The sequence below is a fragment of the Euprymna scolopes genome, chromosome 37 (assembly GCF_053919585.1).
Source record: "Euprymna scolopes isolate OS-2025 chromosome 37, ASM5391958v1, whole genome shotgun sequence".
NCBI lineage: Eukaryota > Metazoa > Mollusca > Cephalopoda > Sepiida > Sepiolidae > Euprymna > Euprymna scolopes.
Window position 1 is genome coordinate 61,501,244 of NC_136518.1, and position 27,428 is coordinate 61,528,671.

The window sequence follows — 27,428 nt, forward strand, 5'->3', positions numbered from 1 at the left end:
CTTTTTTGATCAACAAGGTCAAGGCTTTTTGCTTCGAAATAAAATCGAAATAAGCCAATAATAGAATCTACCTTTTGGTCAATACTCTTCAAATGACCAGGAGCCACACTGATCATTCCACGTGTGTACCCCTACTTACTTGCCTCCTCATGAGGAAGTGTTAAAAACAAGGTCAATTTTTAATGTGGGGGGGGGGAAAGACTTTTGAATTAGGACAAGAATAAACAATGCTTCAGTTTGGCCTTCGGGACAAGATCACAGTGTAGTATCTGTTCTTCAGATGCTGCACTTCAATTTCTTGGTCTCTGTCAGTGGAGGAGAAATCCTTCACGACTGAGACAATTTTAATTTTTGTTCCTTTTCTCCGCTTAAAAAAACGCCCCTGGTGTCTAACTCTGTCCCGTGGGGAGGCATTGTAAATAGGAACAATGCCTCAGTTTAGAAGGATTTATTAAGAAACTGTATCCCAAGAGAATATTGTTCCAAACTTTATATTTTGCCTTTTTTTTTTATTTGTCCTTCACTGTCCGAAGACAGAAAAGATCTAATGTCCTATTAAAACAGATACTACACTTTGCATTATTTATTTGGAAATAATATAAAATTTACATTTAGTACAAAGTAGGCACAAGGCCATCGAACGTGTGGGGTCTTGGGCTTTGTTGGTCATCCTTAGTCTAAAGGGACAAAACCGACTATTCTACTTTTAGTTAGGGTCATCTGAATCACAACAATACAAATATTTACTCTTGAAGGCGGGGGGGGGCATCCTACTTAAAAATATCTTCAAATTTATTTGAAATTAATTTTTTTCTCCATAAATATATATATGAATTCATTTGCAATGGTAAGTGGAACAACAGGAAAAAAAAATCAGACCGGGCATTGTTTCAGGTTTGTTCAGAAGTGAAAACAGGTTGATCTCTAAATGGAAGTGAAAAACAGGTCGATCTCTAAATGGAAGTGGGGTGATGTAAGTGTGAGAGAAAGAGATAAGGATAGAGTTTTGGGAGTAGATAGTGCCTTTTCAAGGTACTGCTCTTTGCTCTTAGCCAAATGGTCAATAATATATATAAATATAAATTCCTTTAAGAACATAACCTCAAGTGGACACTGTTCTTCAGCAAACAAACTTGATGATAATAGTGACATTATTTGACTAAGTAAATAAGGAAGTCTAAAAATCAGCTCATGAATAATCACACTCTGGCGCTGTGTTAACACATCTATAAAACTTGTATTTGTCAGCTGTGTATATTTAGTTGTTGATAAGTCCATCTAATTTATAAATCTCCCCTTGGGTTTAGTCCAAAGCAACATTGATTTATGATCTGCTTCTAGTGGGTGGCAATTTTAGCAGTTCAGGGTAATAGAACATCAAGAAGGCTTCATATTTTATAGCATACACAACATTCGTTTACAAAAGCCTATGATTTCCAGTGTCCTAATCATTCTTAGTTTCCTATAAATCAGATTGTTTTTCTTGGGGGGGGGGGTATTTTGTTTTACAGGGTATCAACCCATTTAGCTTTATTTAATGGCCGAATTCAATAATTTTGGTGAAAGGTTTTATGCTTCAAGTTATTTAGATCTTCAAATATTTATTCTTGGTGTTTGGTTTGGTTGTTTTGTTTTACTGCATATCAACCTTTTCTGGGTTACTTAATGCCGAATTCAATCATTTCGATATTAGATTTTATGGTCCAAGTTTTTATATCTTCAGGCATGTATCCATTATATTTGATTTAGTTGTTTTGTAGAGGAACATTTTTATCTTTGTTTTTGGCTTTGCTAAACATGATTGTGCCCAAAGGCAAAATAACATTAATGTTTGGTGCATTTTAGATCAGGAAGTTCATATTTTTAGACAGCCTGATCTAGTAGCACCAGGTATAAATGAGAAATTAGTCTCAGTCTTTTTTTTATAAATCTTATTATGGCATGTGCTGTTCAGAATTGCCTGATCGATTCCCTGCTTCCTTTGTTCCAGCTCGTTTGTCTAATCATCTCCATCAATTCACTGTTTGGATGCTTCATTGCTATACTGCTTCTTATTCCTGTAGCTTCTTTCCAAAAACTGCAAGCTAGGGAAACTCTCTTCCTGCTCACGGTTTCCCTCCTACATACAGCTTTGTTTTTTGTTTTTTTAAAGACTAGTGTCAGTAGGCATGTCCTGTCTCTGTGATAATCATCTTTCGTTCTTGTTAGCTCCTTGCATCAAGTGGCTTCACGCCTTGTCTGGAGCGATTTCCATAAAAACAAATAACAAGTCAAGGTAGTGACACTTACAATGAAGCTAGTCTAACAACTTCAAGGTGCTCTCAGACTGTGAAGTTCTTTTCTAAGATGTGTCCTCGCTACTTTTTGAGAGGTTCTATCCGTCAGTCCATCACGAATTGAAATAGCATTTTCATCATTAACCGTGTAAAATGAACCAACACGTCTTATTTTAGATTCATCTAACAATTCATGTTTTGTTCTTCATGCTTTAATGTGTTGAAATGGGATTTTCCTTGATTTGTATAGGCAAGTGTTTCTCAAAGTTCTTTACATGCTAGACCATTATTGAGCTCTTGAAATTTGTGTAGCACACCTATCACAAAAAAATTCATATTTAAATGAATATTGAACAATGCTTCCCACTGTTTATCCCGATGAAAAATTAAAAATATCTAAAAAATTAAAACAAGCGATTTGTTATGGTCGTCGCCCGGTTTCTCGTATTGGAGAATTTCAATTTCCTCTTCTTTTATAGTGTTTGGCTCGCCGATGGCTTCTCAGACTAATGTGAGCATAGAATCTGCAGAGGCTTAGAAGGCAGACAAAAGTTGGTGAGGATGCATTGCAGTTCTGCTCCTTTGTTTTTTTTTTTTTATTATTTTTTTGTTTTTTTCTTTGCCTGCATCTTTATCTCCACCAGTCTTCTCCTTTCTGTTTCATATTGTTTGATACCGGATATAATGGATCGGCGCCACAGTTGCCAGTCCTCATCTGTTGTTTCCCAGATGTTAATGTCAAATCGAGTCTTTTTCAGGTTTTCAGTTGGTCATTGTATCATTGTAGAGAGTGGCTGATGGGTCTATTTCCTATAGCTAGTTTATGATTGGTTGGTTGCTTTTGTTTTACGGCATATCAACCTTTTTTAGGTTATGTAATGCCGAATCCAGTTATTTTGAAGAAAATTTTTTTGATAGAATATATTTGTTTTTTTCAAGTCGATCTCTATTTAACCCATAGTTGGGACCCTGACAGGTACTACCACTCCGGGTCAGAGTGAACCTGGGAGCAATGGCAATTAAAGGGGGGGGGCACGCTCCCCAAAGCCTGCAAGCTGGAGCCTCACCATCGGATATAGTTTAAAGTCATATCTAGAACTCCTATGGCTAGCTCTGATTGCAGAGTACAAGCGATTTATTATACAATATATATATTTATATAAAGTTTTTATATATTTTTATATGTTTATATTCATTGCTTATATACCTATATTTTTTTTATATTAGTTTAATATCTATTCCTTTATTCACTAGTCTATATTATTATATTTTTCCCATTACCGTATTTATTTTTTGACGCTTGTCTCCATTTTCTATACTCACCTGCCTTAAAACGCCCTCTAATACATTCTTCTACTAGAATTTCACCATATTTCAATCACTCTCATCGCCCTCAACTCCCCACTAGCCTCAACAACCCTTTCAGTTACATAACGACCATATCATCTCCCTACTTTTTGTTTTTTTGTTTCTTTCATAATTTATGCTTTATATTTCATAAACCTTTTTACATTTCCATCTTAATGTAACCTAAGCTAGACGTCATATTTCAGTATATCTGTAAACTAGCTCTCTTCTCCTTTTCTGACGAAAAGCATTAAGCTTCAGAATGCCTAAGTATAAAGAACGTTTATAACCCCTCTTTCTACATGATGTTTTTCCTTATTGAGCTGAAAAATAAATTGGTATATACCTATATTTATTTTATTTTGCCTTTAATTTATTTGTGTATACATCTCACTCTCTTTATATATATATAGACAGGCAACCACCTCAAGCCAGGATTGAAACCCGACTGTCTGTATGGCAGTCAAGGCTCCTAACCATTACGCTATTGGCGGCCGCTGAACGAGTAGTGAATTTAACGATGTTTTGACATCGTCCGAAATACCGCCGCTCGATTTGTTTACACAAAGAGCGTCGCTTATACGCTATTGGTAATTCGTGTCTCACTTCTCAATATGCTCAACTCAAGGTGAGGAGCATTATAGTCATCCACATACAGTACTGTTTCACTGTTTCACAGCTCATCAGTGCGGCTAGACAGGCAACCACCTCAAGCCAGGATTGAAACCCGACTGTCTGTATGGCAGTCAAGGCTCCTAACCATTACGCTATTAGCGGCCGCTGAACGAGTAGTGAATTTAACGATGTTTTGACATATATATATATATTAGTGATGGGACGATTTCAATATTTTTCCCGATTCCAATACAATTCCGTACAAAATTCTTGATTCTTGATTCTGATACAATTACCGATTCCGATTCTTTATAAATCTCTAAATATTTTGCTATAAAATTGTTATTTTGTCCCAATTACTGTAAAAACACATCTTAAATGTCCATGTATTTTCTCAAATGTAAAAACACACTTGTAAGGGTGTGATCTAGAGAATTTTAATCTTACTGGAAGTTTAAATAAATATTTATTATTTTATTATTACTACAAGCAATGGAAGACGTTTTATAAAAACAAAATAAAATAAAATAGATAATTAAAGGAATCGCTTTTGGCATCAGGAAATAGGCTCCAATTTTTCCGATTCCGATACCAATACTGATACAACAAAAAAAAAGCTCTGATTTTTCCGATTCCCGATTCCAATTCCAACTAATCGTCCCAACACTAATATATATATATATATATATATATATATATATATATATATATATAATCAAAATCACGTAAGTAATGTGTGAGTAAGCATTAATTAATACTAACAACTCTATTCATAATGATATAAAAGGTGTTTTCCATCTATAATAACGTGTAACTACAATAATAATAACCTCCTTGCGGCACACAAGTAATAATTCTGCGGCTCACCTATGTCACAGCACAATGATTGGGAACTACAAGTTTTGGTCATGTTTGAAATTTATTATTAAAATTTTGGCTGGCTTAAGTTTGAAATTACATTTCCATTGATTTTTCTACATTGTGCTGTGATGTGGTTCCAAAATGTACGTATATTTAAGGAGAGCAAAACTTGTAGTGGTTGCAAGTTGGAATAGCAAACTCGTAGCAAATCATTAATCACTTGCAAACTCAATTACAAGTTGTTGCTACCCGACACGGACGTCTATTATTGTACCTATCAGAATAAATCTATTTCACATTATTATATCTGTGTGTCCCACGCAGCGATAAAAAAAAATTGAAAAATTATTTTGTTAGCGTATCTGAAGTTTCAAATTGCAGTTTCGTTGATCTAGTATTTTTGTGTTTGAAATAGAATTTCCATTAGTTTGTCCAGCTGAAATTTGGTTAGAAATTGCATTTTTAGGGTTTTTTTTTTCAGTTTTAAGAAAGGAAAAAATATTTTATGGTGAGCAGACAGTGAATGTTTATTGTTAAAAAACAAAATTGCTATTATTTTAAATACATAAATAAAAAAAGACATATTCGTTTTGTTTAAAGAATATTTAGTGTACAGTGACATCCGTTTTTTATGAAAGAAGAAAGAATGATGTTTTTATTTTTAGTAGTATTAACCTCGGTTTTGCAGGATAAATTAAGGCATGACAAATGACTCCTGCTGATTCTCTGTTCGTGTGATATTTAGGTACAACATTTGAGCAACGTAGGATTCTTATGTCAAGAACAACAAAAAGCAAACAATTTTAATTCAGACGGGCTACCATGTTGTTTTTTGTTTTGTTTTTGTTTTTTGTTTTGTTTTTGTTTTTTGTTTTTTTTTTACTAAAAGTCTTTGTAAAAAAAAAACAACTTTTTTTTCAGACTTACGAGCAATATTTAAAAGCAATGAGACTTAACATAAAAATGTTCCCTTAAGTTAAAAGAAAACAAATATTTGTTTACTTTTTAAAAATCGTAAACGCTTTTTTTAAAAAAAATTTTTTTATTTTTTATAATAAGTATTTCTTGTTTTTTTGTTTGTTTTTTTTTATATTAAATATTTTTTAACAGTAAATCTTTGCCTAAAAATATGATAACGAAATGACTGGTATGTTAAAAAAATTTTCTCCATAAGTCTAAAACAATTGTTTATTTTTTTACAAAGATTTTTAGCAGAAAAAAAACACAGCATGTCAGTCCGTCTAATTTAAAATCGGTTGCTTCGTGTTGTTTTTGACATAAATCATAGGTTGCTCAAATGACGTGCCTAAACATCACACAAATAGAAGATCAGCAAGAACCATTTGTCGTGCTTTTGACCTGCCTTATTTTGTCGTCCATTAAATAGTAAAACTCGTATTGATACTGTCAAATAGTTATGGTTGTTAACAGTAAATTTTACAGATTGATGTAAAAAGCGCCGTGCGACTTCTACAGTGTCTTGCTAATAATTCAAATAATGCTTAAATAATTGATCCAAAATTTTGCTTCTTTTTTGTAGGCGGCAGCAAAGAAATCCTTGTTACTTTTGCTCCTGACCATGAGAGTGATAATTACTCTGATATAGTCAGTATTGAGTTCTTCAGAGAGGTAAGTAATCATTTATTTACTACTAGCTGGGTGGGATAGGGGCACCCGGCGTTGCCCAGTCGTAAAATACACTTAAATATATTTTGATTTGTCCAGATTTCGTATATATTATAATAAATTCTCTATCGATTATTTCATATGATATTGTACTCAATGTATAGTCGTGATTTTAAAAGCCAAATAAAATCTATGACTTGAATGCTATCAGCTAGATTCGAAACTGAAACAGGTAGCAAAGCTGGAGAATTAAAAGCTTGTAACGTTACGATGAGACCATCGTTAATCCGATATGAAATCATTAAAAATATACTAACATGTACAAAAATGTATAACGGTTTTCGCATGCGTAAAAGAGAAGTTTTAGTCGCCTTATGCTTGCCAAGTTTTGATTTATTTCAATTTTGACCCCTGCTTTTTATCCCTAACATCTATTTTAAGCGGCTGAAGATCCATAAAAGAACGGCCGACAAGAAATACAATCATTTGAGCCGCCTAGCGCCACTCTGTGACTTTTTTGTTTCAGAAGAGATAGAGTATGAAAAAAAAAATGAAGACAGACAGACAGACAGACATACCGACAAACATAGTGAGTTTTATAAATGAGATTAAAATCTGCAATAGCGATTGTTAAATGTCAAAAGTCTGACTCTCGAATTGAATTAACAGTTGTCTAAGACAAATTTTCTCTCGGTGTCGTTTCAACTCGTCACGTCAAGTTTACCTACTTTGGGAGTAAGGTTCTCGTCATTGTTGTATACGGAGGGACGAAGGAAAGGAAATTTGGCTGTGACGTCATTTTTTCTTTGTTCATTTTGATTGCTGGGAAAGGTAGATCAAGATGAACGTATATTGAAAGTCAAAAGAAAATGGCTGTGACGTCACTTTGTTCAACTTGATTGTGCAGGAATGTAGATCAAGATGAAAGTTCATTTCTTGCCGGTATTATCTATTGAGGGGCAAGTACAAGGAAATCTCGGGTGGTTGTGACGTCATTTTACTTTGCTCAATTTGGTCATTTCTCTTCATCTGGTACGTAGTTGAAAATTTCCTGCAAATTAAATATGGCGTTATTAGAACATGTAGAATTTCCTTCATTTGCTGTTGAACTTCTCCAGGTTTAACCTTTGAATTTCTAAATGCTTGTTCTGCATTTCTTTGGACCTTGACATTGCTTCTTTGTGTAATCCGGTTTGAAATTCCCTTTGCTCTTTTTGGAATTTTTTAATGATGTTTCTCGTTCTCTAATTCCAGGAGTGTGAAATGTTCTTCCTGTTTTTCTAGTCTTTCATCTTGTTTTTCATATTTTATTTTGTTATGTTGGATCATTCAGAAAGGATATCTGGCTGTGAGGTCATTTTTTTTCTTTGTTCATTTTGATTGTTGAGAAAGGTAAATCAAGATGACCATTCAGTCCTTGCCAGTTTTGTATATTGATGGTTGAGTGAAATGACATCACAACTACCCGAGATGTCATTTCTTCTTTGTTCAACTTGATTGTTCAGAAGGATAGATCAAGATGAATATTTAGAGAAAATCAAATTTTGGGTGACATTGGCGTCATTTTTTTTATGTTCAACTTGATTATTCAAAAAAGTTGGCCATGATGAATATTCAGTTCTTGTTAGCGTTGTCTATTGAATGAAGAGGGACAGATAGTCTCTGGTGGCTACTACGTTATTTTTCAGTTTGATTGTTCAGAAAAGGAAGAGCGAGATGAATATTTATTTCTTGCAAGTGTTGTATATTGAAGGATTATGGCACAATTTTTTCTTTGTTTAATTTGATAATCCAAAAAGTGTAGATCAAGAGAAACGTTCAGTTCTTGTCAATGTTGTATATTGAGGGTTAAGGGATAGAAATTTCGGGGACTGTGATGTCATTTTTCTCTGTTCAACTTGATAGTTCAGACAGGTAGATCAAAATGAACGTTCAGTGCTTGTCAGTGTTTAATATTTAGGGATGAGGGCAAGTAAAGCATGCGTGGCTATGACGTCATTTTTATTTGATTTGATTGTTCATAAGAGCAGCTCAGTTTTTGCCAGTGTTGTATATTGCGCTGCGAGGGAAAGGAAATCTTGAGTGGCTGTGATGTCATATTTTCTTTGTTCAACTTGATTGTTCAGAAAGGTAGCTCAACATGGATGTTCAGTTCTTATTAATGATGTATATAGAGCGGTGAGAGAAAGGAAATTTCGAGTGGTTGTGACGTCATTTTTTTTTTGTTTGTTCAACTTGATATTTAAGAAAGGTGGATCAAGATGAATGTTAAGTTGTAACCGGTGTTGTGTATTGAGGGGAGAATGAAAGGGAATCACGGTGGGTGTGAAATCATTTTTTTTTATTCGATTTGATGGTTCATTAAGGTAGATCAAAATAAACATTCAGTTCTTGTAAGTGTTGTGTATTGGCGGGCAAAGAAGGAAAATATCTCGGTGGGTGTGACTTTATTTTGTCTTTGTTCAACTTGATTGTTCAGAATATTTACTTCATAAGAAATCCTCAAATTATTTATTTTGTTGATTTGACCACCCTTTATCTTAATTAATAATTCGACTTCAACTTTTAATGAAAAAATGAAATAGTTCACATGTATACAAATATCTAAAAAAAAAAAAATCTTACCCGTTTGTTCAACTGTTGGGTTCGAGTTACATTATTACACCAGACAAAGCAAGTTATATTAAAAACACACACACACAAAAAGATAAAATCTCCAAATCGAAAAATTAGTATTTTTTTGCTCGCTATCTTTCTCTCTTTCGCTATCAATTTATAGTCTAAGTAGTATCACTACATGTGGTAATATTTACGTTTGTTGTTGCAAGTAATGAACTGTTTCCTTCATAAGTTTTATAGTTTATTTTATTACCTTTCACTGTTAATAGAGAGAAGGGAGAGAGATCGACGGGATTAGAGTTATAGGCACTGCATTAAATAAGAAAGGAAGAGTCAAACAGCATTTGCGAGAAAGGGTGAAAGTGATAGACAGAAACTTAGTATAAAATGGGTCACTCGATGAATTACTAACGATTGATAACTAATTAGCAACATACCTCACTCCCAGAACCAAGTAATGTGCATTTTGTGTTATTAAGCTATACAGGAAAATTGTCTTTAGAAAACAAACGTTGATTTACTTTAATATGATAAAGGCTATTCTATAACTAACTGTTGGCTCCAAAATATTAGTAACTGCATCCCTTGAACCATATTCAAGTCATCTCCCCATAATTGCACTTGACCAACAATGAAACACACCCTTCTCTTTCCACGTGTTATCTATAAATATAAAAGTGAAAATGTATGTATGTATGTATGTATGTATGTGTGTTCGCTTTTTCTGTGTGTCTACAAAAGGCTTCTTTCAGAGAAGCGGTCCCTCGCTTCACAACTTTTAAAAACTTTTTATATCACATATAAATCGTAATATCTCACAGCTAACAACGAAGCTCGCCTGTCTATTTAATTTGCTCGATTTCGGGAAGATAAATATTCAATATTTGTCGCTCGCCGCATGTGGGTTAGTCTTTTTCCTATAAGATCTTGGGGGGGGGAGCGTTCAGCTGTAAATGAAATCCCGCAGTCAAACTTGACCTCATTAACTTATTAAAACGAGCACCTGCTAAATCCAAGTAATTAAATAAATTCAAACGTTTCCGTAAGCATGTCGCTGTGGGGCAATAGTTAACGTTGCACGTTTTTTTTTCACAATTTAATTTACAACTTTGCCTCAACATTTCGGGTTCGATCCTCATACTTACTTTTTTTTAAACCCCCCCCCCCACCACACACACCTCCAAACACCCGGGCAACGCCGGGTACCCCTCGCTAGTAAATATATAATTCCACCCACATGGGGTATATAGAACCAGAAATTATCTTTGCAAGCTGAACTTCAAGGCTATCTAATGCATTGTTACATAATATTACATGGTATATATATATATATATATATATATATATATATATATATATATATATATATATAATATGAAGAGCAGTTTTATGTGTGTATCTTTGTATATCCAGGTGAAAGTCAGAAACCTATAAAACAAGCACCCATAAAGTTGATATTTTCTTGATTGGTGTTGTCCAGGATGAATAATATCTAACAAATTTACTAACAAATATTCATTCTTTTACTCTAAACGGGCGCAAATTTCTTCAGCGGGTCGATTTTCCATCCGGATGATAAACTAAAGGGAAGTAACCTACTTTTTATCAAAGAGTTAATTCTCTTATGTTGATTCATTCCTTAACGAATCTTTAAAAGCGGGTTGTCTATGCGTGTGTATGACAAGAGAAAGCAATGGGCTAGGTAGAGGAGAAAGAGATGGTGTAGAGAGAGGTAAACAAGATAAAGAGACAGATAAAGAAGAGTAGAGTGAAATAAGTTTTAATAGAAATATGTTACAATGTAGCCCTAGGCAACGCCGGGTTGCCTCACTAGTTGATGCTAAAATCTGAAGGAAGAACAGAAAGAAACCCTGATATTCTAAATCAGTTTCCTTTGATCGCACCAAAGTAAAATTAATTCTCCCACTACTATGGTAGACTTAAGGGCTCACAATAATAATGGTAACGTTTTTCAACATGGAATCCTTCACCAAAATGGGGCTCATTTCTTTCCCTAACACACAAAGCATCAGTAATTCCACCCCCTTCCCGTTAACTTACTTTATGATGGCACTTGATCCAATCAAAGCAAAGTTCATTCATAGCACTGGGTTCTTTTCGTCCTTTTTTTTTTTTTTTTGTATTAGCAGACAAAGAATGCCGCCATGAAGCTCATCTAATTCATCTTAAAAAAATTGCATTCTTAACAGATTACCCTTTTTGTTGTCTCTCCTCCTCTTAATCACGTGCTGAATTAACCTGATGAATCTCTTAGGTATATTTTGTGGAACACTTTAACAAAATGATGTCGGCACTTATCAAGAAAGGAAGCGTGAAAGACTGGAAAATAAGAAAACCTTGATAATTCTAAGATTGAAATGCAATCAATAAAGGAATAAAGTTACGCCACCAACACACACACACACACACACACACACACACACACACACACACACAGTAAATCGAACTTACTAAGGGAGATAATAACTTCCGGTGAATACAGGAAAAATATCCAGTAAATAAAACGTTGTTTAGTAAATCGTTATTTTTTTTGGATTTCCATACACCAAACATGGATATAAATATCACTAAAACATCCGCTGGGGCATAAGCTTCATTTCGGTACCTTACTTGCCTGAGTGGGTTGCCTGTAGGCTGAGATAAACTGCGTCACACACACACACACACAGACAGACATACATTAGGAAAATTTATAATAATAAAGAAGATATATATATATGTGTGTGTGTGTGTGTGTGTGTGTGCATCGATACTCATATTAAAACCCTTTTTCCTATTTATTTTAAAAGAAAATACAACTTTGTTTTATATGGGTCATCATCTGCAAAAGATCTAGGTAATTTGCATATTTTTTTAAACATTCATTTTAATTAATTCCCTATTATTATTTTTTTCGATTTTCTTATGGTATGATCATCTTTAGTTAATAGGTACGGGCAAAATAGACAAATAAAAAGAGGGGACCTAATTTTATAAACAGATTTATAATTTTTTTGTAGGTTTCCGACTATTTTTTGATTGTATTTGAAAGATTGGGGATTACAGTCAATAAAGGAAAAAAAAATATTTGTACACGTGAAAAAGAAAGTTATGAAAAATGTTTTCACGGCGAGCTAACTAATTCAGCTAAATTTTGTAAAATCATTGTAAAAATCCTTTAAAAGATAAATATTAGTTTTCTGGGTCTATTTCAAAGATAATTTGTAAAGTCTTAAGATATTGAATTAAATTAAAAAAAACACCTTGTTTGTACAAAAAATAGCTTAATTAGCCCCCCCCCCCCCAATGCGAGTAATTCTGCTGTTCGCAAAATTCCAACAAATAAAGTTTTGTAAACACGATTATACGGAAGCCCCAAATTACAGCCAATCGAAACGTTGTTTCAAAATGAGGTCAGGATATTAAAAGGATGTAGAGTGCCAGTTTTCTTCGCCTCCCAGACGTGCATCCGTACATTCTTATCCTGAACGTCTGTATCATTCTCCCATTTTTTGATTAAATTATTTTTTATGGTCCTGTCTTTAAATTAAACTTTTTTGTAAAAGTATTGTTCAAGGTTATATAATTTTTTTTATATATATATTATATATTATTATATATATATCATTATATATATTATATATTATTATATTATATCATTTTTTAAAAATTATTGTTCAAGATTATATAAAGTTATGTTATGCCGAAAGTTTCACATTTCAAATTATTAAAATCTTGCATATAAAAATTATGCGAAATCTGTAATTTAAAAAAAAAAAGTAGAAATATTTTTGCTATTATAATTTTTGTTGTGTGAAAATATTAAATAAACAATGCCTAAGTCAATGGTAATATCGGTAGTAGCACTAGTATTATATATTATCATATCGATCATAGCACTAGTATTATTTAGATGAAATAATACTAGTGCTACATATAAACATTTGATAAAGGAACATAACTGCCCCCCCTCCAATATTAGAAAGGTCCTCGTTGGCAACATAAAAATTATATAACATGAGAATAATATTTAAAAAATTAACAATTCTTGAAGCGTCATATATTAGAACCCTTCAACCCACTATAAATGATATTGCATTCGAGAAAAGCAGTAACGGTCTAAAATGTCTTGTGTAGTTCGTAATGGACGGACTTCGCAATCCTTGGCCTTCGGGTCGGGATCAAAGTGTAGTACCTGGTAAAGGGTGAATGCGGTATTATGGTGAAAGAAGATACTAGCTGGGAGAAACTTTTGACTTTGTTTAGTTCTGGAGTGACAAGGATGACCAACGACCCCCAAAATCCCCCCTTTTGAGTTGGCCATGTGCCTAAGTTTTTTGTTCATCGTTGATTTTTTTTCTGTATTTTTTTTAACATGAATAAAAGATTTAATATCTCAAAGTGTAGTACCTGTTCCGGCAGATACTGCAAGCAAAGACCATATGTGGGGGAAACCCCACATATAAGACCTTGGTCAATGTAGGGGCAACCCTTCATACCAATTGTCATTATCCAGCTCCCCTACTCCCCGGGGAGTTGGTCCCCATTTCCCCTTGACTCCTCACATTAAAAATCGGCCTTGTGCCTAATTTGCTCGGTGGGGGAGCAAATAAATACCTCCCCTACTCCCCGGGGAGTTGGTCCCCATTTCCCTTCCCTCCTCAGTTTAAAAATCGGCCTTGTACCTAATTTGCTCAGTGGGTGAGCAAATAAATACCTCAAGATCAAAGTGTAGTATCTGTTCTTCAGATGCTGCACTTCAATTTCTTGTTCTCTGTCAGTGGAGGAGAAATCCTTCACGACTGAGACAATTTTTATTTTTGTTCCTTTTCTCCACATTAAAAAACGACCCTGGTGTCTAACTCTGTCCCGCGGGGAGGCATTGTAAATAGGAACAATGCCCACAAACTTGCTGATTTTAATACTCAAATTTTTAATCGGTCTATATTTTTAATCGACTTTTCATCGACTATATGTTTTAGCTTATCGCCGTTTACCGTATATTTTAGTTTTCACTTTTAATTCTAATTTTTGCCCCTTCGCACTTTTACTTCAACACCTGATGATATATATATATATATATATATATATATATATATATATATATATATATATATATATATATATATAATCTCCGAATAAGGAATGAGAGCAAATGATGTTACGCCCCTACAAAAGGAAAACAATACACTGGAAATTTGAACATCTAAGGTTAGTACATTTATTTAAAATAATTGTACTACAAAACTTCTAACTTATTTGTACAGGATTACGTATCTAGTCCATCGAATATGATGCGAGGACGTCATGATTCATGAAAAAAAAAACTTTTAATTATAAATGCACGGATTGTCTAAAAGGAGGGGTATCCATCGGTTGATGTGATTTTTGTTGTTTGGTTGTAGCGCTGATGAGCTGCCTGTATTAAAATAAAAGCATATATACATAGAATTCTATATAAAAAAATATCAGTAGGAGCCGAAGTAATTGTATGCTTACATAGTGAATAACAATTAACTTTTTAGACGAGCATAAATGAGTGTCTGTTTTCAATGAAATATCAAAAGTATATATGACACGTCACTTGATGAATTATTGACCATGGATGGCTAATTAGAAACATAACTCAATCCCAGAACCAAGAATATTCAGAGTGCATTTTGTGTTAACCAACTATATAGGGAAAATGACAGAGTACAAAATAGACTTCGTGGCTTAGTGGGGGATGCCCTTTTCTCTACCCTACAACCTCTCTCCCACAGAAGAGACGTTGCGAGCCTATCCTTGTTTTATCGCTATTGCCATGGCAGGTGCTCGTCTGAGCTCCAATCTCTGGTCCCCCTCGCCAATCTTTCATGAAAAACACCCGTCTAGCCGAATCCACTGTGAAAAATTTCCCCCACTCTTTATCTGTGCCTAAATCAAAACGTGGATTCCATGAACAAAGCTTCTTTCTTAGAACTGCACGCCTGTAGAACTCTGTTCCGTCTGCCTGCTTCCCACCGGACTACAACTAGGATGTCTTCAAGTCCAACGTTAACAAATTCCTAATCAACCGCCCCCTTAAGTAAACACTTCATCAAATTTCCACACTAACGTACTGTACTTGCAATAACCCTTATCCCTGAGTGGCTTCCGGGCCTTGATAAGTGGTGACCACCGTGTAAAAAAAAAAATATCATTAGAAAACAAACGTTGATTTACTCAATATATATATGATTGTAATGTTTTAGTCGTGTATATGTTAATCCAATACAAATCTGGTGTTTATGAAATAGTGCTCAATGACAAGTAGACTTGCATTATTATATAATTTTCTTTATACAAACATTATTAGATGCGTACATGTTTCAGCTGTGATTTCTTTCTAAATCCAGCTTCATCAGGTCACTAGTTTCAACTGGATTCAAATGCGAATGGAACTAGTTGAGACTAGTGATCTGCTGACACTAGATTTCGAAGTAAATCATAACTGAAACGTATATGCATATGTGTAGTTAATAATGTTTGTATAAATATATATATATACATAAGCCTGAGGAGTCCTAGAGTGGGTGAAAGAATATTCAGTGTAGCTTAATCGCCATATATATTTTATAAATTACTAACGAGCTCTACCTACGTATTGAGCACTTTTGAAGTAAATACTTAAAGTTTATGCATAAATCTATACTTTCGTATATTAATTTTATGTGAGTAAATTAAGTAGTTATATATATATATATATATAATTTTTTGTGGGGTACAAAATTTGTATATTGCAATTATGAGGGAAAGACCAGTTTTGATATTCATGATTAAATTAAAAAATAAATAGAAGGCGAGCTGACCGGTTTCGCCCTTATTCTTCTAGAGCTAGATGGAGAGATTTATTTATTTATTTGTTTTATTATTATTTTTTTTTTACATGTGGATCACCACTTATCAAGGCATGTAAGCCACTCGGGGATAAAGGTTATTTCGTGTACAATAATCGATGGGATAATACCGTAGTAATAGTTGGTATTGGAGATTTGATAAAGCGTCTTACTTAAGGGGGCGATTAATCAGGAATTTGTTTATGTTGGACTTGAAGACATTCAAATTGTAGCCAGGTGGGAAACAGGCAAACGGAAGAGAATTCCACAGGCGTGCACTTCTAAGAAAGAAGCTTTGTTCATGGAATCTACGTTTTGATTTAGCGAAAAGCGAGGTGAGCTCAGGAGGGAAAATATATGTTTAAAATACATTTAAAATAAAGTGTGCTAATGGGAAGAAGAAGAAACCGGGAAACACTATATATCTGAAATAAGTGCACAGTGACAAAATATCCTAGAGGCTAATCACGTTCTAAACTAAGAGACATTCCTTTCGCTTATTGTTATATTCCTAAATACTTAGGAAATAAAGACAAACGTGAGTTACACCGAGTGGTATGTGTAATGGGGTTTATTTATAATACAGAAACGTAAGGCTGCTCGCCTAAGGTAAATAGAAGTACATAGTAACAAGTATGGGGAAGAAAGTCTGATAATCAACACGTAAGACTATCCGTCTTACTGCGACTGCTTGTCTGCCGCTGTCTGCCGCTGTCTGCCAAACAGTCCAATATATATATACAGTTTGTAACCGGTGTATAGCCAGTTATGTTCCTTCACAACACCTCCCCCTGAAGCTGAAATCTTCCTGATTTTAGCTTAAATACCTCTTCCTTTTAGGGTCAGGGCTTAATCTCCTGGTAACTTTTCTCTTTCTTGCGCTTTTCCTTCTGGTCAGCGTTACCCGGGGTAAAGGTTTCTGTCCAGCCCGTATGGTCGGTTCAGGCGAAATATTCATTGTTTGCGGTACACACGCTGGTTTTGGTATATCAAAAATATCGCACAATGTTTCCATTGGTGTCTCTTCCACATTTGGAGACAGTCTGGGACGTATTTGATTTCTGTGTCTTTTGCAGACAAAACTTAATCCTTGGATGGTATAGACCATGCTCCCAATCCTTTTTTTGATAATACCTTCAACCCACTGATTTCGTCCATTTTGAAAATTTTTGAAATATACATTTTCACCTGGGGAGAAGCACTTGGTATTAAGGTTTTCTTTTTTGAAAACTTTCTTTTTCTCTGGTAGCAGCCTATCGAAGACAGATCTTATCTTTCTTGCAAACATTAGCTCAGCCGGGGAAGAATTGACATTATTATTAGGATTTGGTGTCACCCTGTAAATTGCTAAAAATGTTTGAATATATTGTTCGTCTGTGTCCGTAGTAAGATTTTTCTTAAGTGCCCTTTTAAACGTATCTACAAATTTTTCGGCCAACCCATTCGATCGTGGATGGTACACAGGTGTTGTCATATGTAGAATATTTAGTGAGTCACAGAATTCTTTGAATTCATGAGCAGTAAATGCTGTTCCATTATCGCTCACTAAGGTTTTTGGCACTCCAAAACGGCTAAAAATTTCATTAAGCGCACTCACAGTGTTTTTTGCTGTTGGATGTCTAAACTTAAATATTTCTGGCCATTTTGAAAAAGAATCTACAATAATCAAGTAAAAATAACCATTTATAGGTCCCGCATAATCAATACGCAGACGTGACCAGGGTAGGTCCGTCTTTGGCCATGGCGTCGTTTTTACTGGAGGATCTCGAGCTGCTAATTGACATCCTCTGCATGTCTTGACACATTTTTCAACTTCCTTGTCCATACCAGGCCAGTACACATATCCTCTCATAAGGGATTTCATTCTCGAAATGCCCGGATGACCTGTATGAAATTCCTTCAGAATTTTCCTCTGTAACGTTAGTGGAATTACGATCCTCTCACCATACATGAGCACATCTTCACAGATGGAAAAAGGCGTTGTTTGATCTACCTTTTTATTTTTTTTTATCCATCCCAATTGATTTTTCATTTTCTTAATGAAAATGTCATTTACTGCCTCTTTTTTTATTTTTTCGAAAGTTACCGGAAGTTCACGTATCATATTACACATTGAACTTGTACATTCACTTTCGTCTTTAAGCGCAGCAATTACCGTTTCTTCGAAACTTTCGCTTCTTTTAGGGATCAACCGTGATAATGCATCTGCGTGTCCTAACTTTTTTGAGGATACATGTTCCATCTTAAACTGATAGTTTAAGAGGGTTACAGCCCATCGCTGTAATCGATTCGCAGTATGTGTGGGAATGCCTTTCTTTGATCCAAATATGGTAAGTAGGGGTTTATGGTCGGTTTGCAAAATAAAAGATCGTCCATGGAGAAATCGATTGTACTTTGTAATTCCAAATATTATCGACAGCGCCTCTTTTTCAATTTGGCTGTAATTTTTCTCCGCTGCAACCAACGTTCTTGAAGCATGGGCGATAGCTTTTGTCCTACCATCCTCATACTTGTGAAGTAATACAGCGCCAACACCGTAATCACTGGCGTCCGTTGCTAGTATTAGTTCCTTTTCTGGATTGAAATGTGCCAATGCTAAGTCTGACAGTAGACATCTTTTGATATTTTGGAAAGCAGATTCACATTCCTTATTCCAGTTCCATTTAACACCCTTTTTCAGTAACTCGTTAAAAGGAGCTCTTAAATTATGTATGTTAGGGATGTAAATTGCATAGTATTGAACTAATCCCAAAAACGATTTTAATTTTGTCACTGAATCTGGAGCAGGCATCTTTTCAATTGCTTCAGTCCTTTGTGGATCCGGTCTTCGACCCTCTTTGTCGATTATTTGACCTAGATATTTAATTTTTTTCATAAAAAAATCGCATTTTTCTGGGCTCAATTTAAAACCAAATTCCTGTATTCTTTTGAATACTTCTTTTACATGCTTCTTATGATCTTGCAAATTTTCACTTTTAATTAGGATATCGTCAAGGTAGGCCATTGAAAATTCCAACCCTGCCAGCATCGTGTCCATAATTTGCTGGAAAATAGCAGGAGCAACCTTTAATCCAAAAGGAAGCCTCTTTAGCTTAAAAATGCCCTTATGAGTATTTATGCCTAAGTATTTGGAGCATTCATCGCTGATCTTAATTTGCAAGTAAGCATCTGAGAGGTCTATCTTAGAAAAAATTTTTCCTCCGTTAAGCTTAGAGAACAGATCTTCTGCGGACGGAAGGGGATAATTATGGTCCAATAGACAGTCATTTAAACCCGTTGAAAAATCTCCACAGACCCTTATTCTGTTATTTTTTTTCTTTACATACACGGTTGGACTTGCCCAATCTGTGTGGTTAACTTTTTCAATGACTTCCAGTTGTTGAAGTCTATCCAACTCTTTTTCGATTGCGTCCATCGCTGAAAAAGGCACATTCCTTTTAGGTTTGAATACTGGAGTGGCATTTTTCTTTAATTCAAATTTTGCCTCTGTCTTAATACAGAGTCCTAGTCCTTCGGCAAAAACATTGGGAAATTCAGTTTTCAAATCCTTCAGGAAGTCTTCCCTTTGGTTTGCTTTTTCTGCAGTTAAAACGTTACAAAACGAATTTATGGGTTTCTCCCATAAATTAAACAGGACAATCCAATCTACCCCAAACAGGCATGTATTCTTTCCTGGTACGACGTACACTTTGGATTTATGAGTCTGGTTAGCGAATGTCACTTTGCATTTTAATTCTCCCTTGAACTCTAATCTTTTGCCGCACACACTTCTCGCCGTCTTTCTGGTTTTCGTTAATTCAGGTCGACCTATCCTTTTCCATATATCTTCATTTATAATACTAATATCTGCACCGCTATCCAGAAGCAATGTAACCAGATGTCCATTTATCCGAACATCAACATATTTCCGTCTTTCGCAGCTTTTTTCTTTATTCATGCGAAGCGTATTTACATTATCGGTCCCTTGTCTTTTCTTCTGGGCACAGTATGTTCCCTTGTGACCTCTGAGACCACATTCATAACATATTTTGTTCCTAAACCAGCAGGTCTTATTGTTGTGTCTTAAACTACCACAACATTTACACTTTAGCTTTGGGTCTTTGTATCCTTTAAGGATCCTGTGTTCTTGGAACCTGGACTTTCTTGTGGTCCCTTGCCTTTTTACTTGCTGCACCTTAAAAATATTTTTCTCTTCAATGCGAGTGTTGTCTTTCTTTATGTTAATCAGACGTTGACACTCTTCAGTGACTTTTTGCAATGTTATGTTAGGATCCGCCTCCATAATTGTTAGGATCCGTGAACGTATATCTTTGTTTCTTGGTGCTGTGAGACCTTGTACAAAGATTAAACATTTAAATTGGTCTGCGGAAATTTCATTCAATTTAAATGATTCGCATAAACAGTTCACAGTGCAAGCATATTCTAGATAGTCTTCAGCTTCTGCCTTCTGAATGTTCAAACATTTGTATCTAGAGTGAAATAGGCTATCCCTTTTATCAAATATTTTCGACAAGGTACTAATTGTTTCCTCGAACGAAACCTCCTCCGGTTTTTTTGGTAGAATTAGATTTGCATACTTGGTGTTTTCATCAGTACCCAGTTTTTGTAGTAGCAGGGTAACTTTTTCCTCATCGGTCCAGTCTAAACATCTTTTCGTAAAAATTGTTTCGTATCTTCTGTAGTATGCAGGGAAAGTAACACCAGTATCCGGGGAGTAACGAAATTCCGTTAGTGAATTTGAAATACCCTCGGCAGAAAAATTAGTCTTCTTCCCGGTCGATGTTAGAATTAGCTTTTCTAAATTCTTTTGCTGTGTCGACATTTGTCGTTGTAGTATGTTTGTTTGTTCTTGTTGTGCCTCTAAAGTTTTTTGTGTTCTTTCTTGTTGTTGTTGCAGCTGTTGCTGTAGCTGTTGTTGTTGAATTTGTTGTTGTTGTTGTTGTTGTGCTAAAAATTGTTGAGTCATTTTTGTCTGTTCCTGGATGCTAAGGGCTAGAGCCTTAGTTAACTCTGCTAATTGTTCCATGTTAGCTTCTAGTACAAAAATGTCTTTTCGAATTCTACACAATAATTCCAAAGAAAAATCGTAAATTTACGTATATCGTAAATTAGTAGCAATATGCAGACACAACACGTTTCAACAAAGTTCATCCATAGTAATTCAACAGGCTTTGTAAAATAATTCTTTTTTTTTTTTTTTTTTTTTTTTTTCAACAACGTAAGTTCATACACAAAATATTTCTTACTTCCCACGACAAATAGTTCCAATTATTTATATAAAGGCAATAACAAACAATTAATTTTCCAAAAAAAAAAAAATATATGGCTGCCGTTCCCACGTGGCATAAAATGGTACAATAGTCGTTGTATTTATATTTTTTCTTTCGAAACTCGTAATCCTTTAGTGTAGTTTCGAATTCAACTTGCGACCATTTTTTTTTTTTTTTTTTTTTACTTGTCAAAATAAATATAAATTCCACTTTACCTTGAACATGTTTCTATAATTTCTTGTGAGTTCTTTACGAAGAAAAATCCGTACTTTTCGCTACTTTAGGTAGGAAAAATTTTTAAATTCATTGACGCACGTGGTCAAAAATCCTTGTGTAGTTTGTTTTTTTCGTAAAACAAAAAATCCTTGCATTGTACACAGTCCTTGGTACGGTAATTTATCTCTGTTAAGAGAAAGAACATCCTTTCGTCGCCATTGTTATATTCCTAAATACTTAGGAAATAAAGACAAACGTGAGTTACACCGAGTGGTATGTGTAATGGGGTTTATTTATAATACAGAAACGTAAGGCTGCTCGCCTAAGGTAAATAGAAGTACATAGTAACAAGTATGGGGAAGAAAGTCTGATAATCAACACGTAAGACTATCCGTCTTACTGCGACTGCTTGTCTGCCGCTGTCTGCCGCTGTCTGCCAAACAGTCCAATATATATATACAGTTTGTAACCGGTGTATAGCCAGTTATGTTCCTTCACAACACTTATAAAGAGAAGATCTCTTCAAATGAACGTGAATAGTCTCCAAGATCTTCAGGTAAAAATCTGAATGAGCACGACTCAAAATGGTAAATGAGTCAATGCTGAAGTTCGTAGCAGACGGGTTTTTAAGCAAATGATCAGCTATTGAAGACCCGAATGTGTTACTCAGAACGTCCGTTACTAGGTAGGTCCTATTTCTGATTCAGCAAGGCATGTGCTGTTGGACTCGACTATCTAATCTTAACGAGGTTTGACCCACATAGTCAGCACTGCAACTACATTTGAACTGATAAATTACCTTAACTGATTATTCGATTATTATGAATATTGGAACATATCTGCTAGGTGTAAGATGTCCTCATGTGACCTATATATATAGTTTGATTTGGTCTTAGAACACAGAAAAGGTGTGGAACTCTTTTGTGAAAATTCAGATATCTTCGAGTTTTCAGAAATTTAAGAATAAGTATTAGGCATCTATTAATAAATATTCCTTAAATTTCAGTTGCTAAAGAGTTTTAGGGAGCATGATATGGACAAAGCCTCCGCTTCGAAAAATAAAATATATCAGATGTACATTGCATTTGGTCTATATTCACTGACACGAATTAATCAAGATTCCCTGAATTTAAATTTCTTCTTAAGACACCAAATGATTCAGCCTAAAATTTGGAACAGTTTCTATAATGAAGCATATGTAGTAGATTTTGATAAAATAAGGGTAATAAGGATTCTAGACATAAGGTTCACTACTATGACATCTGAATTTTAATTTTCGTTCAAGGACATAAAATTGGTACAAAGCTTTTCTGCTCGTGGAATTAATTTTACCTGTTTTGGACGGAGTATATATATATATATATATATATATATATATATATATATATATATATATATATATATATATATATATATATATATATATATATACATTGAGCTTCCTTCTTTGCCATAAATGTATCTCACCTGCTGCTTAATTGACATTAATACAAAGATCGCGTATGTTTGTTTGTAAATAAACAAACATCTCTTTACTGTAAACGCTGTAGGCGAGTGTCTATTTAAATGCCCATTTGATGAGGTCCTTTGCGAGCACCAGCCCCATGGGCTGGATTTAAGAACTCGATAGTTGTAGGTTCAATCCCTGGCTAGGGAAAAGTGCTGATCTAGCTGCACTGATGAGCTGAGATACAGCGAAAGAGTACTATATATATATATATATATATATATATATATATATATATATATATATATATATATATATATATATATAAACTATATTAAAAAACAATTAATCCCAAGTCTTTTGATGGAAAATTACACCATGGTGTAATCTAGTGTTATTTAGCGATAGTTATATTACTGATAGTATTAGCTTTTCTGAGCTATGGAGAGTTGCCTCCCATTACCTATTTACAAGTACAAATTTTCTAATCTGTTAATGGTTAAATAAAAAATGGTTCCCATGATTTTGCAACTCACTTTTGTTTAAAAAAAAATGTGCTTTCTCTCTCTACTTTAGTTCTTAGTCGTTACACACAGGATCCATATGTTATATACAATCTATGTCGCAAAAATAAGTAATAACTCGACTCCTTTTTTTTTTTTTTATAGCAATGGCATTTATTTCCTCATTCTCCCACCACGCGTGACTTCTCGTTACGTCTCTAACATGATCGTCATCTCTAATATGCCCTCTCTCCTTTTTATAGTTTTTCTTTTACCTTACGGTGACGTCATTTCGCACATGGCTCGGTATTTGCATACGTGCGTCTGAGCTTAGTTACGTTATTCCCTTTTCAATTTTTTTCAAATTTCGCTTTTCAGCCTTCACGTTTTTTCTCTCTCTTTTTCATACTCGGAAAATGATTTTCATTTATTTTTATCTCTTTTTTACTTTTTTTCTAGCCATCATTTTTGCCCCTCCCTCCTTCCTCGTTCCATTTTTTTTATAAGTCCATTATTGAAATTTCCTCCGACCTTGTCATAAAACCTTTTGATTAATCAATTCACTCACCTCTTCTTCACTTCCTCCTCCCCTCCCCTTCCTCTTCCTCCCCATTAATTTCACATCACTTAAAAGGTCTCCTTATTTTTTTTCTCCGTTTCAATTTCTTTTCTTCAAATTGTTGTAATGTGATTTTCTTTGTAACACAGTATTCTTTTACGTCTTGATTAACCCAGACCAGTTCCATCGACATGGATACTCTTTATGGAAGCATTTAATGAAGCTTTCCAGTCTGTGCCATATTAAGACGCAACGCTACATATTATGGACCTTACGTTAGTAACGATTGAGTTAGCTACTGTGTATTTTGACAGGGATCACACTGAGTGCATGATAACCCAGATCTGTAAAACAGAACCATTTCCAATGCTGAATGAAAGATGAGCGACATAAAGTTGAGCTAGATGGCAACAGCTCAACTGGTAAACAAAACAGAGTTGAACAGTGATCAATGACCTCACGTTTTCGAGCTAAGAGAAGCAAAGGTTTTTCAAGTCAGGCACTCTATTGAAGCTGTGTGACTGAGACACCGTCAATAATGGAAAAATGGTTAGATCACTCTACTGCTCCAGTAGGTATCTTACTGCCGATGCAATCCTCTATCTGTATAAGAGCCAGGTACGCCCTAAAATAAAGCACTGTCATCACATCTGGGCAGGAGGTGCTCAATGCTTCCTATCCTGCTTTGATAGAGTTCAAAACCAGCTTCGAAACCTAGTAGATGATGCCTTTTTCTCTTCTTTGCAACCTCTTTCCCACAGAAGAAACGTTGCGAGCCTGTCTCCGCTTTATCGCTATTTTCATAGTAAGAGCTCGACTGAACTCCAATCTATGGTGCCTCCTTGCCAAACTTTCACAAAACCACTATATACGATTTCTCCTACTCTCTATCTGTGCCTAAATCTAAATGTTGATTCCTTGAACAAAGCTTCTTTTCCAGAACTGCCCGTCTGTGGAACACTGTTTCGCTGGCTTGCTTCCCGGTTGAATACAACATAGTAGCCTTTAAATCAAATGTAAACAAGTTCTTGTTGAGCCGCCCCTATAAATAATCAAATTCTACCCAATTTACACCATAAACGATTACGGAACTACCAATTTACACCATAAACGATTACGGAACTACATTCATGAACCCTTATCCTCAAGTGGCCCTCAAGCCTTGATAAGTGATGACTCAAGTAAAAAATATAGAGAACTTTTAATCTAAAGCAAATGTTACGTCGATATCTGTCTGTGGGTGACACTTATTTCAGTAAGTTAAATAATTAATCAATTAAGGCAGCATCAGTCTCTGTCTACTGTGTCAATTCTCACCAAATAAAATATCGAAAAAAAAAAAAAGCAAACTCTCAATGGACGTCTACTTGACTTCATAAAAGGAAGCTTTGTGTCTATAGCAACCAATAAACAAAATGGCGACAATGAAAGGAGGCGACTAAAATCATAGAGACTCTGTATAAACACCTGCTCTTATGTATAAAGCCTTTTATGTTGCTATTGAAAATGTTACAGTAATTGGACTACTAGGTTCTCAACATCCACGCAAGTGATTATACAAGCATACTGCAAGTTCAATGCTCAGCCCGAAAAGGGGGAAAAGAGCATGTGTACTCTGAGTCACCCTCTGAATAAATTAACTTAATGTAATCAACTGAATAAAATGATGGGTCATATTACTCACCGTATTTTCTAGAATATATAGTCCAGAATTTATAATGATCCATTTATTTTTTAGCTCACATGACAGGACACCGAAGTCGTTTGGGCCCATCAACATCTGCAAACACGCAAATTTTACGCAATGGATTTGATAAACAAGTTCCCATTGTGATGATGGAAGGTGACGATATGCATAATTGCTGCGTAGAATTGAGGATGAAAACTTTCTAACACACTTACATGTTTCTCTGTCTGTCTGTCTGTCTGTCTGTCTGTCTGTCTGTCTGTCTCTCTCTCTCTCTCTCTACAAAGTCATATATATATATATATATATATATATATATATATATATATATATATATATATATATATATATATATATATATATATATATATATATTGATTTTGTTTTCAGCTTCGTCTGTAAAAATAACTGCTAAGGGATCACAATTGAAAAAAAATCAGTTGAGCTCAGCAGGAATAAACTAACTTCTGAGCATGCGTAAATATACACTTTTAGTTCACTTTTGCCTTTGTTATCCATCTGGTGACGACGATAATGACGAAGGCTGGAATTTACGATGAAGGTTGAATTTACGATGAAGGTTGAAATGATGACGAAGGTTGAATTGACGACGAAGGCTGAAATTGACGATAAAGCTGAATTAATGACAGAAGGCTGAATTGACGACGAAGGCTGAATTGACGATGAAGGGTTAATTGACGATGAAGGCTGAAATTGTACGATGAAGGTTGAATTGACGACGAAGGCTTAATTGACGACGAAGGCTTAATTGATGACGAAGGCTGAATAACAACTATGCTTGGTGCGCTAAATGCTTTGATTTCAGTTCCAGTTAATGGCACCAAAGTCACTTTTTAAAAAACTTTTGAAATCATTACTTTATATATTGGGTACAATATAATAATCAATAGAAAATTGGCTCTAGAGTAATAAATAAAAAATCTGCATAAATTGCAATATATTTAAGAGTATTTTACAACTGGGTAATATCGGACAGCCTTCTAGTGTATACTATTTATTAATACTAAGTGTAGCAATAGAAATTCCATAGAATGAGAAATGTATTTAATCAACAAATATGTTTTGGTCAGGATGATAGTTTTCTGATTATAATGCTAACAAAAAGTAAGGTACGTAGGTAGGCATCAAAATAGGTAGGTAGTAGCAATGCTATTAATATATATTGGTGATCTCAGTAAATATAATCAGTTTCTGGAGATAGTGTTATGCTTAGAAAAAGGCCAAATTGCTTTAAACATAGATATTTGGCCTTTTTAAAACTAAATTTTACAAATTTGGCCTTTTTTTAACAGTTCGGCCTTCAAAAATTGCATCTGACCTTTTCAAAGCGTAATGTACAGACTAATTAAGGAAGGATCCAAGCATAATATTATATAGAATTAATTAAAGGGACGTAACGCTTTCATTTTATTTTAATTATCATTCATAACAAGTTTAAATAATAAAATCATAACAGTAATTACAGACGGCTATTTTTAAATCTCGAAATAATATATTCATAAAAGTGCTTGACCTCATTTATCA

The 27,428-nt window shown here is 34.6% G+C and overlaps 1 protein-coding gene across 3 annotated transcripts in view; it reads left to right on the forward strand.

Moving 5' to 3' along the window:
* Nucleotides 1-27,428, forward strand: part of LOC145261207 (cilia- and flagella-associated protein 74-like) — a 2,330,915-nt gene that overhangs the window by 1,706,440 nt on the left and 597,047 nt on the right. For all 3 annotated transcript variants that reach the window (XM_080119545.1, XM_080119548.1, XM_080119547.1), the window contains one exon: nt 6,640-6,728. In XM_080119545.1, the coding sequence (XP_079975671.1) occupies nt 6,640-6,728 (89 nt within the window). The remainder of the gene's footprint in view (nt 1-6,639; nt 6,729-27,428) is intronic.